Genomic DNA, 13,207 nt, shown 5'->3' on the forward strand with positions numbered 1-13,207 from the left:
AGCCCGCCCCGGCCGGCGCGTCCCCGCCCCCGGCACTGGTAGCGGCTGCCCCAACTCCCGGCCGGCTCCCGCCGGTCGCGGCGGGGACCGGGGGAGGCTCCCGCGGGGGTGGGGGGCGGCGGCGGGCTCGTAGGGGTCCGGGGAGTTTTAGTTTCCATCCGCAGGTAGGCACCGCGCCGCGGAACGGTGCTGCGCGGGGATCGCCTGTGGCAGAGCCGCTGGGCCGGGCAGGGAAAGAGCCGAGGGGCCGTCCCTGGCCCCGGCAGCGGCGGGGGGGGTGGGGGGGGAAGGTAAGGCGGGGCGGCCCTCGAGGGTGTGCGCTGGCAGGGCTCATTCGTAACGGGTAGGTAACGGAGCACCGCGGTAACCGGCGACTGGGGATTGTCACTGCCGCTCTCGGGGCTGCTCCGGCGCAACGGGCGCGCTCCCGGGCGAGGTCCGCAGCCGCACCCGGAGCGGGGTCCGGCGGGCCCAGCAGCCAGTCCTGCCCCGGAGCGACCGCCGGTTGCCCCGGGACCCTGCCCCGCTCAGGTTTGAGTGGGCTGCGGGCATCAACTGGAGGAGAAGGACTGAAATAGTTGTTCCTGCTGAAAGTAAACGCTGTCTGTGTTTCGTTTTGGTTAGAGAGAGAAGTTGGGAAGCGAAACAAATCCTAGTGGCCTTTACCCAGTGCCTTATTTGGCTACTGAAAAATGTTCTAGCTAGAATTTGATATCACTACTGCCGAATCCGTGACTAAAACTAGCAAAATATTCTTTTCCCCCACAAAAAGAGTAAATAAAGCTTGTGTTCTTTTTAAAATGGTTTGCCATTAAGACAGGGTGCTCCCCATCTAATTACTTCTTTAATCTGGTCACAATTTTTGTGTGGAATTCATGAAAATGTGTGTGTGATATGGAGGTAATTGGCTAATTTTGCAGCTGCTGCAGGAAATGGTTCCTGTGGTCTCTGTGGTACACTATTGCACTGAGTAACATGCTGCCTTCTTCCCTTGAGCCTGCCTTGAGCCCTGTCAAGTAAAGTGTATTCTTAATTTGGCTATGGGCCTAACATACAATCTTCTAAGAGCATTGAGTAAAATATAATGCTCGACTGACTGGAAATATTGTCCAGATGTAGTTCCCTTCAATGGAAAAGAATATGCACTATCTAGAGTTCGTACATGACCTATTTGGTGACAGTCTTTATTAAAGATGTTACTTTATGAGTTACGAAGATTACAATATCATTGTAAAATGATTGCATAGAGTAAATGCTAATATCCTCTGACACTAAAGCAGAAGAGAGGTGCATCTGCTATTGACTAGTTAACTTCTGTTTTAAATATTTTGTAAAAACATCTTTTTTTTTTCCCTGAATTACATACAGTGTGTTAAAGAGTCTGCAAGAATGTCTGAGGCGTCCATAGACAATCTGATGCTGGGCTTTGTGGGAAACTCTCAGATCACTTTAGTGGGATATTAAGCAGGGCACCAGTAATAAGAATCATTGACTGTGACCAACCTGTATTAGATTTGAGTTGGAGAATAAAGCAATGGAAACATCTACATCCAGTTTTTAATCTCAAGTGATGTTCTGTGACTGGTATAGAAAAATCTAAGAAATCTCCTGTTACTGATGTGCCCTGCACTCGGAGAGCTGAGGAGTCTTGGGAAAAGTATGCTTGCTCTCATCTTCAGTGATGACATCTCTGGATATGTACTTGAAAGCCCATACTCGTTTTGAGGGTATTTGAGATGGATGCAAAAGGAAGAATACTATGTCTATTTTATTGTTTTCTGGGTAAATGGTTTTGAACTGAAGGAATGAAAATGAAGAAATGTTATTCTTCTTTTGTCCAGGCTACTGGAGTCTTGTTTTGTATCAGCATTATTCCAGGATTAAAGAGCAGAAAAATGGGGAAATAACTCTTGAAAACTTGTTTAAAAAGGCTTCTCATGCAGTATGTCGTTGGTGGTTGCTGCTGTTCTTACGGCAGAGAGTCCTTGGGTATCCAAAGCAAGTTCATGTCTGTGGGGTACAAAGATCTGAAGTTGAATGCACTTTGTGTATTTTGTGGAAAAATAAATCCATTTGTTTGAAAAAGGTGCTTGTACGGTGAGTGTGCTGAAGTGGGCTTTGTGGAAGTGAAATTCCTTTTACAAGGCCTCAGTATTAAAAGGTCATGACAACCATATTTCATCAACAAATAATCTGTACCAGTTATGCAAATCTATTTGTATATGACAATTCAAAGGCTGAAGCTTTGCAACATTTTATGTATTTTGCCTCCTGTGTGCTCCAAGACACATTTGTATTAACTTTTTTCTTCAACTTTTGTTCTTGTGGAGCTAGAGCATTTATGGCCAGGTAAGTTTCTGGAGCAGTGGGAATGCAGGTCAGAGCCCCTTGCGCCTTTCCAACCGCTCCTCCCTGGGTGAAAAGCAAAGGGGTGATCTCTGCTCTCGCTACGTTTGTAATTGCTCAAGACGGTCTTGCACTCCTAGTCCTAATAGACGTCATATTTTAGTAATTTCTATTTCATCATGTTACATTGAACTGAATACTTAATCCAAAGTATTATTCTGCTGTTAATGTGGTGTCTTTCCAAGGGTTTGCAAGCATTAGTTTAAAGAAATCTACCATCCTGTGAAAAACAAAGCAATTCTTGTATGCATTCCTGCATGTGTGCTGTAAAGTGCGTTGTATTTGTCTTGGATGAAAACTGGAGGAAAAAGCCCTACATATTTAATTCAATAAATTCTGCAAAATGGTTTCTGTTATCTCCAAACCATTACGATGCCAACTACCCAAAACAATTCCTTTCCCTTTTGTCCGTTTATTTGCTAAAGTCATGTGCGTGTCTGGTAGCAGGATTTATTGCAAGAGGTTTAACAAGGGGAAGAAGTTGTTAAAGTGAGCTTCAAGCTACCTGTTTTCTGCTCGTAAAAATTATTTCACTGTTGTCAGCTTTATCTGTTGAAGTTATTGAACAAAATGAATTAAATGGGATGCAATATAGTATTATCAGATCGCAATCATTTTTAGAGTGGAAGAGACCGGGATGACTTGCAAAAGTACCTACTGTCAGTCTGTCCTGCAGAGGAGTCTCTATTTTAACGGAAATTGAAATAGTATCCAAACAAAGTTTGACTGATGTTTTTGCATATTTTTCATTTAACTTTTCATTTATCTTTTAGACCAGTGGGATATGGTCTTGAAATTGACTTTATGTTAAATATTTAGATAATAGCCATATCTTACAGATAGTGATCTAACACGGTGTTGAAATTACTTAACTAGCAAGTTGCTATTTAAGGACAACTAAGATTTCTTTAGCACAAAATCTGAAACATCAGTATTTATACTGATACTTTGAACGCTGGGAGGATGAGCCAATATAGATGTATAGAATTCATGCCAATAGGTTTGGCAGGCTTTGAAGAAATCAAACCAAAGACTTCTAAGACAATGGAGCAGAGAGAATAGAAAAAGTTTAGCAGCTTACCTGTTTTATTGTTTGTGTTTTTCTGGAAATATTATGACTCACTTCATCCTGGCTAAAAATAAATAAATAAATAAAGTATCTGAGTTGACTGTATTTTTGCTACCACTAATTCTTCGTATATTTGTTAAAGGTGGGTTAGATGGGCTGGTATGAAAAAGAGGAAACACATTCACAAGTATTTTGGGTGTGTGTGATCTGAACATGGGTGTTTAAGTTAGAAATCTTTAAGACTTACACGACTGTGAAAAAAGCTGCATGCTTGTTGTTTCAGCTCTCGGGCAGCCCTCTTGCTCTGTCCCTAGCACATCACTGGGAATAATAATCTCCTCAAGGAATGGTTATGAGAATGGATTGACAGGACACTGCTTAGGTATTTCTGGACCAAACTTTCCAAAGTGTTCTTTCAGTGTGCCATGGACTGAGAGGCAAACTAACAAGTCCTTTGAATGGATTCTGATCTTTCAAAAAAATTTCTTCTGGAGTGTATCAGAATGGTAATACAAATAATGTTAGATAGAAGTATTAGCAGTGGAATAGAAGAAATGCGATGTATTTGATCGACTTATTTTTACCCGAAAGGAGACAACACATTGTACATAAGACGATAGATGTAATAAATATGAAGCTGATTGTATTGATAGGAAAATGGGATTGTGATAGATTCTATAGCAGTAAAACTGATGTAGCTTAAAGCTGTAATGAGTATTTACTATATTGTGTGTTGTCATTGGATCAATGAGATGGAATCTGGACAGGAAACTAAATAATCCACTTATGAAATGTTTCCATTTTGTTTCCAATTCTCAGGTGTCCTACATTAGTCAAGACTGCGAAGAAATTCCAGAATTCCTGGGAAGAATATATGGACATATGGCAAAAAGGCTAGATCTTAGCTTCAACTTGCTAAGGTATGTGGTGATATGTAGGTTTTCAAGTGCAATATGGGACATCAACTCCAAAAATAGAGTATTTACTATTTTTTTTTATTTTCAAAATAGAAACATACATGTATGTCAGGTAAATTTAGTTTTATCAAGTGGATGATGCTGTTTTTGTAGGCAATGTTTGTCTCCTTTTCTTGCGCACTTGGAACACAAATAACCAGGTGAGTCTGGAAATTTCTTGTGTTAATGTAAATGATGCCCCGTGAGGAGCTTATGGTTAGTTCTCTGCTCAAAATGGAAAATAAACATCATTAACTGAAGAAATGAAGAATGGGATCAAAAGTGAATTGCTCTTAACCAGAATGCAAGTAAGTGTGTGCTTCTCTCCCTTCTTTTTGTTTGTAGATCCCTGGTTATTACCATAAATGGTTTGTAATACTCTTTTCCCAGATGATGTGTTTTTATTGTATGATTTTATTTTTGGGCAGCTGTGTATTCAAGTGCTAAAACTAAGTTCTGTTAGAATTTATAAATAAATTCTAATTATTTTGATACATGGATCGATTTAGAATTCTGTAGTATTCCCATTAGTTATGACAGTATCCTTTTTCATTTAATCCTTGTGAGAAAGCCTGGTGAGGTTCACCAGTCTGTCTTTCAGGTTGGCGACTGTAGGGAGGAAGGAATGGCGTGTAGTTGTCTGTTTAAGAAAAGCATAGTTTTTCAGTGGTGGGGTTGAACTCTTGAGTTTTCCTTTTATTTTATTGAGGGTGAGCTTAGAGTCTCCTTGTAAGGAGTAAGACACATAAAAGTAGCGTGCTGGGGCCTTGTTCTCCTAGGGGTGACAACCACTGGCTTTAACTTAATACTCATAAATGTTATCCTGAGCCACTGTCAACTCTGAACATCTGAGTCCTACATGCAAGAGGCAGCAGAGCAAAGGAGACACTAAACAATCTGTGGATTGTTATTGTCTTGTACTTCTGGCTGATGACTCTGGACCTATGGAAAGTGTAATCAGAAGAGAGAATTTTTCTGGGAAAGAGAATTATATAGGCATTTTTTCATTTTGTCATGATGATAATTCAAGTTCTGCACGTATATTCAGATTCAACATGTCATCAACAAGATGCTCCTTCTTGATACCTTCGAAGATTCTTCCTCTGGGAAAAAAAACCCAGAAAATAGTTTCTTTTTTTTCATTCAATGCATGATTTGAGGAACAGTTCCTCTGAGTTTGTTTTATTTCATAAAGTAAAATGCTAAAATTAAATCTAGATGTGAAATACTACTTTAAAACTTTAAGTCACTAGTTCATGTTTTCATGGAGATCTTAGTTGCTGGTCTGTTTCTCAAATCTGTGTTTTCATTCCTTTTTTCCTTCCCTACCCAAAACACTATCACTTATCCTGTTTTTCAGACAGGATATAATTTGGTTTTTATTGGGGCTTGGGGGGGAATAAAAAGTGTTAAAATCTTTTGTGGGGAACTGTGAGATAAAGTGCTAGTTTTTGTGGTAGCTGCAATCAACTGTTGATGTAGGATAGCTTGCTGTTGTAGAGCTGTACAAGTGTTCTAAGGCCAGAAATCACATCTGGGGAAAGGGGAGAGGTGTTATTTTTGTTTTGCTTTGTGGGGTGTTTGGTGGTTTGCTGTTTTTTTTTTTTTTTTTCCTTTTTAGCTTAAGGAATCTAATACTAAACGTGATGAGAGCAGTAATGTTTTCTTATTTGAGCTGTGATAGTTATACTAAACATACAGAAACTAAGAATGAGGTATTTATTATACAGTTGCTGTTCAGACTGGTCTGCACTCATATATATAAGCACTGTGTCTGTATATTAGAGAGAATCAGATAATATGTAGAATAAACGTCATAGTCTTAAATTCATGTGAATATAGAAGAGGTGTCTTGGGCAGCTGTTAAAGCAAGTGTAAATAGTAAGATCATTGTCATCTTCTTTAATCAAATGTTATTCCTTGAAAAATCTGACCATACTGTAGTATAGTGATGAGTGTTATGATATTTATCAGTGAGTTTTTAGTGTGTTGTTTTCAGTGGGGAAGAAACTAAACTTAATGTCTCTTTACAAAGGAGTTTGATTTTCTAGAAAACTTGCTATCTGTTCATAAAGGCATAAGTTGAGTGAAGATGACCAAGGGTGATCAAAATCTAGAAAAAGATAAAGAAGATATTGTGCTTTGCTGGCACAATAATTATTTGCAGTAAATATATTAGCTTTCATTATAATATGATTCATTATTAGATGAAATCGTGTATGTGTTCTTTGAAAGAAAAAAATATTTCAGTGGTCACTAATTTTTTAGCCTGTATTTAAGCCAGAGGAATGCTGAAATATTCAACAGTTACCTGTTCTCAGTGTTAGGCAGTAAATAAGTTCTTACTAACCTTTTGTTAATGTTGTTTTGCATCTAAGGTTTCTGTGTCCTATGCTCTGGAAGTATGGCTACTGCCAAATATTTAGGAAGGAATCATCCTCCTGTAGCAGGCAATATATTCTGTTATGTAAAAGTGTCAATACAATTTCTGACAACATAACAATTACATTAAGAATTTAAGAAATTGAGCATAGAGAGTGTTAGGTCCTGGTCCGATTTTTTTTTTTTTTTTTTTTTTTTTTAATTTATTTTGTGGGCAGTAGTATTTGCAGTCATGTTATTTGATACTGCTATCATGAGTGCAGTTGCATGGAGAGAAAGAGAGATACCTCTCTGTCGTAGTAACTGTTCAGGTTTGTTGTCAGTTGGCAGCAAACTCTTCTTGCAAGACAGTGCTGGCCTTTCTGAGCCAAAGTTGTGTGCAGCTGTAGACTTGCAGTCTTTGGTGTGCACACACACACACACGCTTACCCACATAAAGGTTGCCCAGGGAAGTTGTGGATGCCCCATCCCTGGAGGGGTTCAAGGCCAGGCTGGATGGGGCTTTGAGCAACCTGGTCTGGTGGAGGTGTCCCTGCCCATGGCAGGGGGGTTGGAACTCGATGATCTTTAAGGTCCCTTCCAACCCGAACCATTCTATGATTCTATGATAAAATACTCTTATCAGAAAGATGTATTTATACTGCATGAGACAGATGTCACAAAACTTTCTTATGCAACTGATGTAATGTAGTACTTGATTGAACAATTGCTTTAGTGAATGATACTGATTTTGATACCACAATGATGTAGATAACTGTTGCAAAATCAGGTTAGAGCCAGGGAAGTCATTTTGCCATTTAAGGCTTTCCACTGTAAATGTGTGTTTTCAGAGGCTTGCCCAGGTGTACTGTGAAAAAGGTGGGAAAACTGGTTCATGCTATTAGTGAAGTGGAAAGCAATTAACCTAACGTACTGTATTTTGTGACTTAGACACAAAGAGCTTTTGCCAAGCCCTTAATAACATATTCCAAGAGATGCTGTTGTGTCCTTCTAGGAAATATAGCTGCTTGTTTTGTACAAACCAAGGAGGTTTTTTTCCCCCTGGACTTTTTCTTTTTTCTTTTAAACTTGTTTGGATAATAACTTGGATGATAATTTTTATCCAAAATACACATTTGGATAATAATTTTTAAAAAATTAGGGATATCTTCTAATCAATTATTGATTGTTATGGCACTTCTGTCTTTTTTTTCTGCAAAGAAGAGTAATTGTGTATACAGTGTTCTTACGTGTGGTGGTTTTTTTACTTAGATTGTGGTAAATCTAATAACCACACTTGGTTCAATAATCACAAAAAGTTGCTCTTTAAAAGAATTGTCTTTCTTGTTCGCTTTTTTCCAAGAACTAGCGTGTCTCCTTGATTACCCTGAGTGATGCATGCATCCAACTCTCCTTCTGGCAGCCAAAGCAAAGTGACTGTTACCAGTCACCAAGTCCCCTTTTCTCTGGGAGGGAAAGGAAAGATAGAGGTGAATGGCAAAGTGGAAGTTTTTATAGGGATGTTGGGGGGAAGAGGTGTGTGCTTAAAACATGGTAGTTGTAATCAGCAAGATAAGGTGCCACTGGATTGCCTCCTGCTTACACCTCTGGCAGACGGAAATCCTTCAACCCCAGACAACTGTAGTCCACTTGTGGATTATTTCTTCTCATGCTGTTTTCCTTGTAGATTTTGTTTGAATAGTTTCTAATGTCTTTTGTTTCCTTTTGGGACTAACGGGGGGTCGTGAAGAAGATGGAGCCAAAATCTTGTCAGATGTACAGCAGGAGGATGAGAGGTAGTCGTCACCAGTTGCAACAAGGGAATTTCCAACTGTTTTTAAGGAAAGGTTTCACGATGAGAAAGGTTGAGTGGAAGAGCTGCCCAGAGAGGCTGTGGAATCTCCATCCTGGATGCGGATATTCAAAGGACACTGGACAAAGCCCCAAGCAACCTAATTTAACTTTGAAGTCGCTCTGCTCTAAGCAGAGGATTGGACTAGATGACCTCTAGGTGCCTCTTCTGACCTAAATTATGCTCTAATTCTGCAGCTTTACTGGTGTGGTCATCACAAAATGGCCTGAGTTGTAGCAGCTCTTTTGATTTGATATTGGTAGTGATTTTCAGCTATTTTAGAAATGAACTATTTACACTGTGTATTTTCAACGAGGCATGTTTCAGGAGCAGAGGTGTTTTGCTTTGGAAATCTGCTTCTGAGTCTCTCATGGCAACTGTATTTGATAGCCTTCCCTGATAATGGAGTACTGTAAAGACCTCTATTTTGTTTCATAATACGCGGAAAGCATTCCCCAATTCCCATTTAATGAAAGCACAGGGTATGGGTAGGAAAGTCACTGATGTGCCAGTGTTAGTGTTACTGGGAGGCTTTGCTGAAAAGGATTTCAAGGGGGAATGAAAAACTATTGTTGATCATTGGAAGTTAAAGCTTTCGTTTAAAAAACACCAAACTAAACAACAATCACTGGTGAAGGAAAGAAAGGAATAAATAAGTAGGAAGGATGTAATGTAGGCAGGGAGTAGAGATTTGGATGAAATACAAAGGGTTGTTTTTTTTTTTTTTTTTAGATGCATGTTGCTGTCTTTTGGAGAGAAAAAAACCCAGCAAACTATTCAAAGGTTCTTTTATTTGTCTTGGATAACTTTCTTTGTGCCAAATTTCTCCTTTCACATTAAAGGCTAAATGCAGTCTGGTGCTTGAATAACAGATGTCAGTGTTTTTGTACAAATAGGTGCCATGTTTTTATAAATAACATCTATAGTTTGATTCACAAGAAAGTCCATCTTCTAATTTTGTCCTTAGTAATTTTAAACATGTGAGTTGTTTTCCTTTTTCTTACAGAGAATTTTTTCTGGGCCTAAGCTATGAGGCGAAAGGGAGAATGAATCTTTAATCTTGGCCAATGAGGGAGGATTAATCCAATAATTGTGCTCATGGAGATACAGATATCTCTTCCCTCTCTCTGGGGTGCAGATTATTTCTGCTAGAAGCATGAATAATTTGCACAGTGTGTGCTTGTGCATATTTTCCACTGTCCGATTAGGAGGGTGTATGTATGAAAACATCCCCTTGAACTTTAATCCTAGTCTGGAATGTTCCTCCATGACTTTTGGGAGGCTGAGGCTTTGTAATATCCTCTCTGTGGACTAGAGATTGTTTGTTTCTCTCTTCTGCCTACTGTTTGCTTGCCTGGGGGGAATATACAAGTGGCAGCTTGAAACTGGGCTTCAGTTTTAAGGGGCACGTTCCTCTTTGTGAGTTGAGTATGTGAAAGAGTGAGAGAGGCTTTTTTTTTTCTTTCTTTTTTTTTTTTTTTTTTTGCCACCTTCCCAGCCTGTGCAGCAATAAGACACACAGAAGAGGAAGATGAACAACAAAAGTGAGCTGGAAATAAAAGCCAGAATTCAAAACAAAGCATGACATATTTTTTAAAAGCCTTTAGACTGATCTTTATAGCATTTTAAAATGTTGAAGAAAATGCACTATTGTTAAAACTTTTTGATGGTTTTATTTATAAGGTAGAAAAATATTTTCACCATAATTGGGTAACTCTTAATCGTAGCAATTGCATATTTATCAGTGTGAGGGGCTGTTATTAATGTAGCTGTCATGCACAAACACATTTCTGCATTAAATCCATTTAGTATGTGCATTATTCGGTCTAGAATGTCACCAGGACATCAAAGCCCCCTTAGGCATAAGAGCACAGTGCCCTGCTGTGGCTGCAGAAAGGGCTTGATCAATAAATGTAACATGTTAATGCAGAGCAAATAGAATAAAAGATTTCTTTGACAAGACATGAAAAATCACCTTGTGGCAGCTGGCATGGTGATGCCATTTCAGCGGAGACACTAGCAAAGTTGATCTGACAAGTAAAGAGGAGAGATGATGGTTATAAGGTGCTTTTGTTTCAAACTTCTTTCTTGACCTGTCAGGTTTTGAAGGAGCCTGAATGGCCCTTTTTTGTCATGTGAAAATTGTAGTCTTAGGCAGTTATGAAGCAGTTATCTCTTCTCAAATTGTGAATGCTGCTGTTTAATTGATTCACTTAGCATTTGAAACTGTCACGCATTAATAATTGCTAAATCCTGTAGATACTGCTCCAGTGTGTCATGCTTAAATGTGTAGTTATCAGAAAATTAATATCCTTAATGAACCGATGCTTTCAAACTAGCATTGCATGAAATCTCTTTTGCCCTTTCATTTGCTGAAGGTATATCAGCCAGTTTTCAGAGAAGCCCCTCCCGACAGTTGTGTGGTTTTATTTATTTATTTTTTTGATGCCCGACAAATGCCAGCTTTGCTTTGGGTACATAGTGTGCTCAATGACAATAAATATAGTAATTATGCTGGAGTTAGTAATTAACATAATTATAGTCAATTACGACAAATACAGTGCAGAGCTAAATAAATGAGGGTGAGAAATTAGCAAGCTAATTGATTTACCTTACTTGCTGCTTTTTCTTCCAACTAGCAGTTGCAGATTTTCTGCAGGAGAAAGAGTGTTTACAGATACCTGATTGTGTTTTGAAATGATTCTGTCTCGTGGCTCTCACTCCTGTTTCTTTTACACTGAGGTGAAGAGGATTGAAATATGGGGTAGTGGTTAGAAGGAGAAAGGAGCTGCTGCTCTGTCCTCACTGAACGCTTTGAAGGAAAATGTATGTACTTGCTTTAATTTTAGATGCTTCTTAGAGTATTGAAAGGGGGGGAAAAAAGTCGTGATTCTTTACAGACGAACCACATTGCTACAGAAATTTTGGTCATATATTTTAATCCCCTTAGATATAGCCTGAATTATCTAAGAGACATCTATCTATCTGTTTGTTTATCGACATTAGAGAGGTCTGCACAGCACCGGATAGCTAAAGAAAGAATTCAAATCGTTCAAGTAATCCAAGTGTGCTGAAACAGTATGCCCTTGTTCAGCCATCAGTTTCAATAATTTAGAACCATTGGACCAGTAGAGATGCATAGTATCATAACATTTGTGCACATTATAATTGCCTGTTTTGTTTCAAGATGATTTATAGTATGTTGTCTGAAATAAGTGTATTGGAGCTGTGCAGTTAATCTATTTCACTCTCCTTGTTTTTTTGTTTTCTTTCAAGCATGACCACAGTTTACTATGTGAAAAGAGAATTAATATGTTTAAGTATTGAAGACTTTTTTTATTGCTTTTTTTTTTTTTAAAAAAAAAGATGTTTAGGAATAGCTGAGATTTCTTTCTTACTCTAAGAAAACAATGGTTTACAAATATTTGTAAATTTTATTCTTGAAATAGTTCACTGTTTCAAGGTAAATGGAATTGTATTTAGAGACCTCAACAAAGAGATAGTGTTTTCCACAGCTAAGCAATCTGAAATGTATAAATTCCTGATAATTTTTTTCCAACTGTGGTGGGTTGACCCTGGCTGGCCACCTGGTGCCCACCAAGCTGTTCTATCACTCCTTTGCTCAACTGAACAGGGGAGAGAATATATAACAAAAGCCTTTTGGGTCGAGATAAGGACAGGGAGAGATCATTCACCAATTACCATCACGGGCAAAACAGACTTGACTCAGGGAAAATTAATTTATTACCAATCAAATCAGAGTAGGACAATGAGAAATAAAAACTAAATCTTGAAACACCTTCTCCCCTCCCCTACCTTCTTCCCAGGCTCAAATTTACTCCAGATTTCTCTACCTCCTCCCACACAGCAGTGCAGCAGGACGGGGAATGGGGCTTGTGGTCAGTTCATCACACATTGTCTCTGCTGTTCCTTCCTCTCCAGGGGGAGGACTCCTCACACTCTTCTGCTCCAGCATGGGGTCCCTCCTACAGGAGTTCTCCATGAACTTCTCCAATATGAGTCTTCCCAACGGGCTGCAGTTCTTCACGAACTACTCCACTGTGGGTCCCTTCCACGGGTTGCAGTCCCTCAGGAACAGAGTGCTCCAGTGTGGGTCCCCTGTGGGGCCACAAGTCCTGCCAGCAAACCTGCTCCAGTGTGGGCTCCTCTCTCCACAGGGCCACAGGTCCTGCCAGGAGCCTGCTTCAACACGGGCTCTCCACAGGGTCACAGCCTCCTTTGGGCATCCACCTGCTCTAGCTTGGGGTCCTCCATGGGCTGCAGGTGACTATCTGCTTCACCATTAACCTGCACGGAGCACCTCCTTCCCCTTTTTCTTCACTGACCTTGGCATCTGCAGAGTTGTTTCTCTCACATGTTCTCACTCCTCTCTCTGGCTGCAGTTGCACAGCCTTTTTTTCCCCCTTCTTAAGTATGTTATCCCAGAAGTGCTACCACCATTGCTGATGGGCTCGACCTTGGCCAGTGGTGGGTCCGTCGTGGAGCCGGCTGGCACTGGCTCTGTCGGACACAGGGGAAGCTGCTTGCAGCTTCTTAGCTTCT

At 39.7% G+C, this 13,207-nt stretch overlaps 1 protein-coding gene across 1 annotated transcript in view; it reads left to right on the forward strand.

Annotated features, from left to right (window-relative positions):
• LRMDA (leucine rich melanocyte differentiation associated) overlaps positions 1-13,207 on the forward strand; it is a 666,001-nt gene that overhangs the window by 92 nt on the left and 652,702 nt on the right. Inside the window, exon 2 of the mRNA XM_074155105.1 lies at positions 4,295-4,395. Within this exon, the coding sequence (XP_074011206.1) occupies positions 4,295-4,395 (101 nt within the window). The remainder of the gene's footprint in view (positions 1-4,294; positions 4,396-13,207) is intronic.

This window comes from Numenius arquata, chromosome 10, assembly GCF_964106895.1.
Source record: "Numenius arquata chromosome 10, bNumArq3.hap1.1, whole genome shotgun sequence".
NCBI lineage: Eukaryota > Metazoa > Chordata > Aves > Charadriiformes > Scolopacidae > Numenius > Numenius arquata.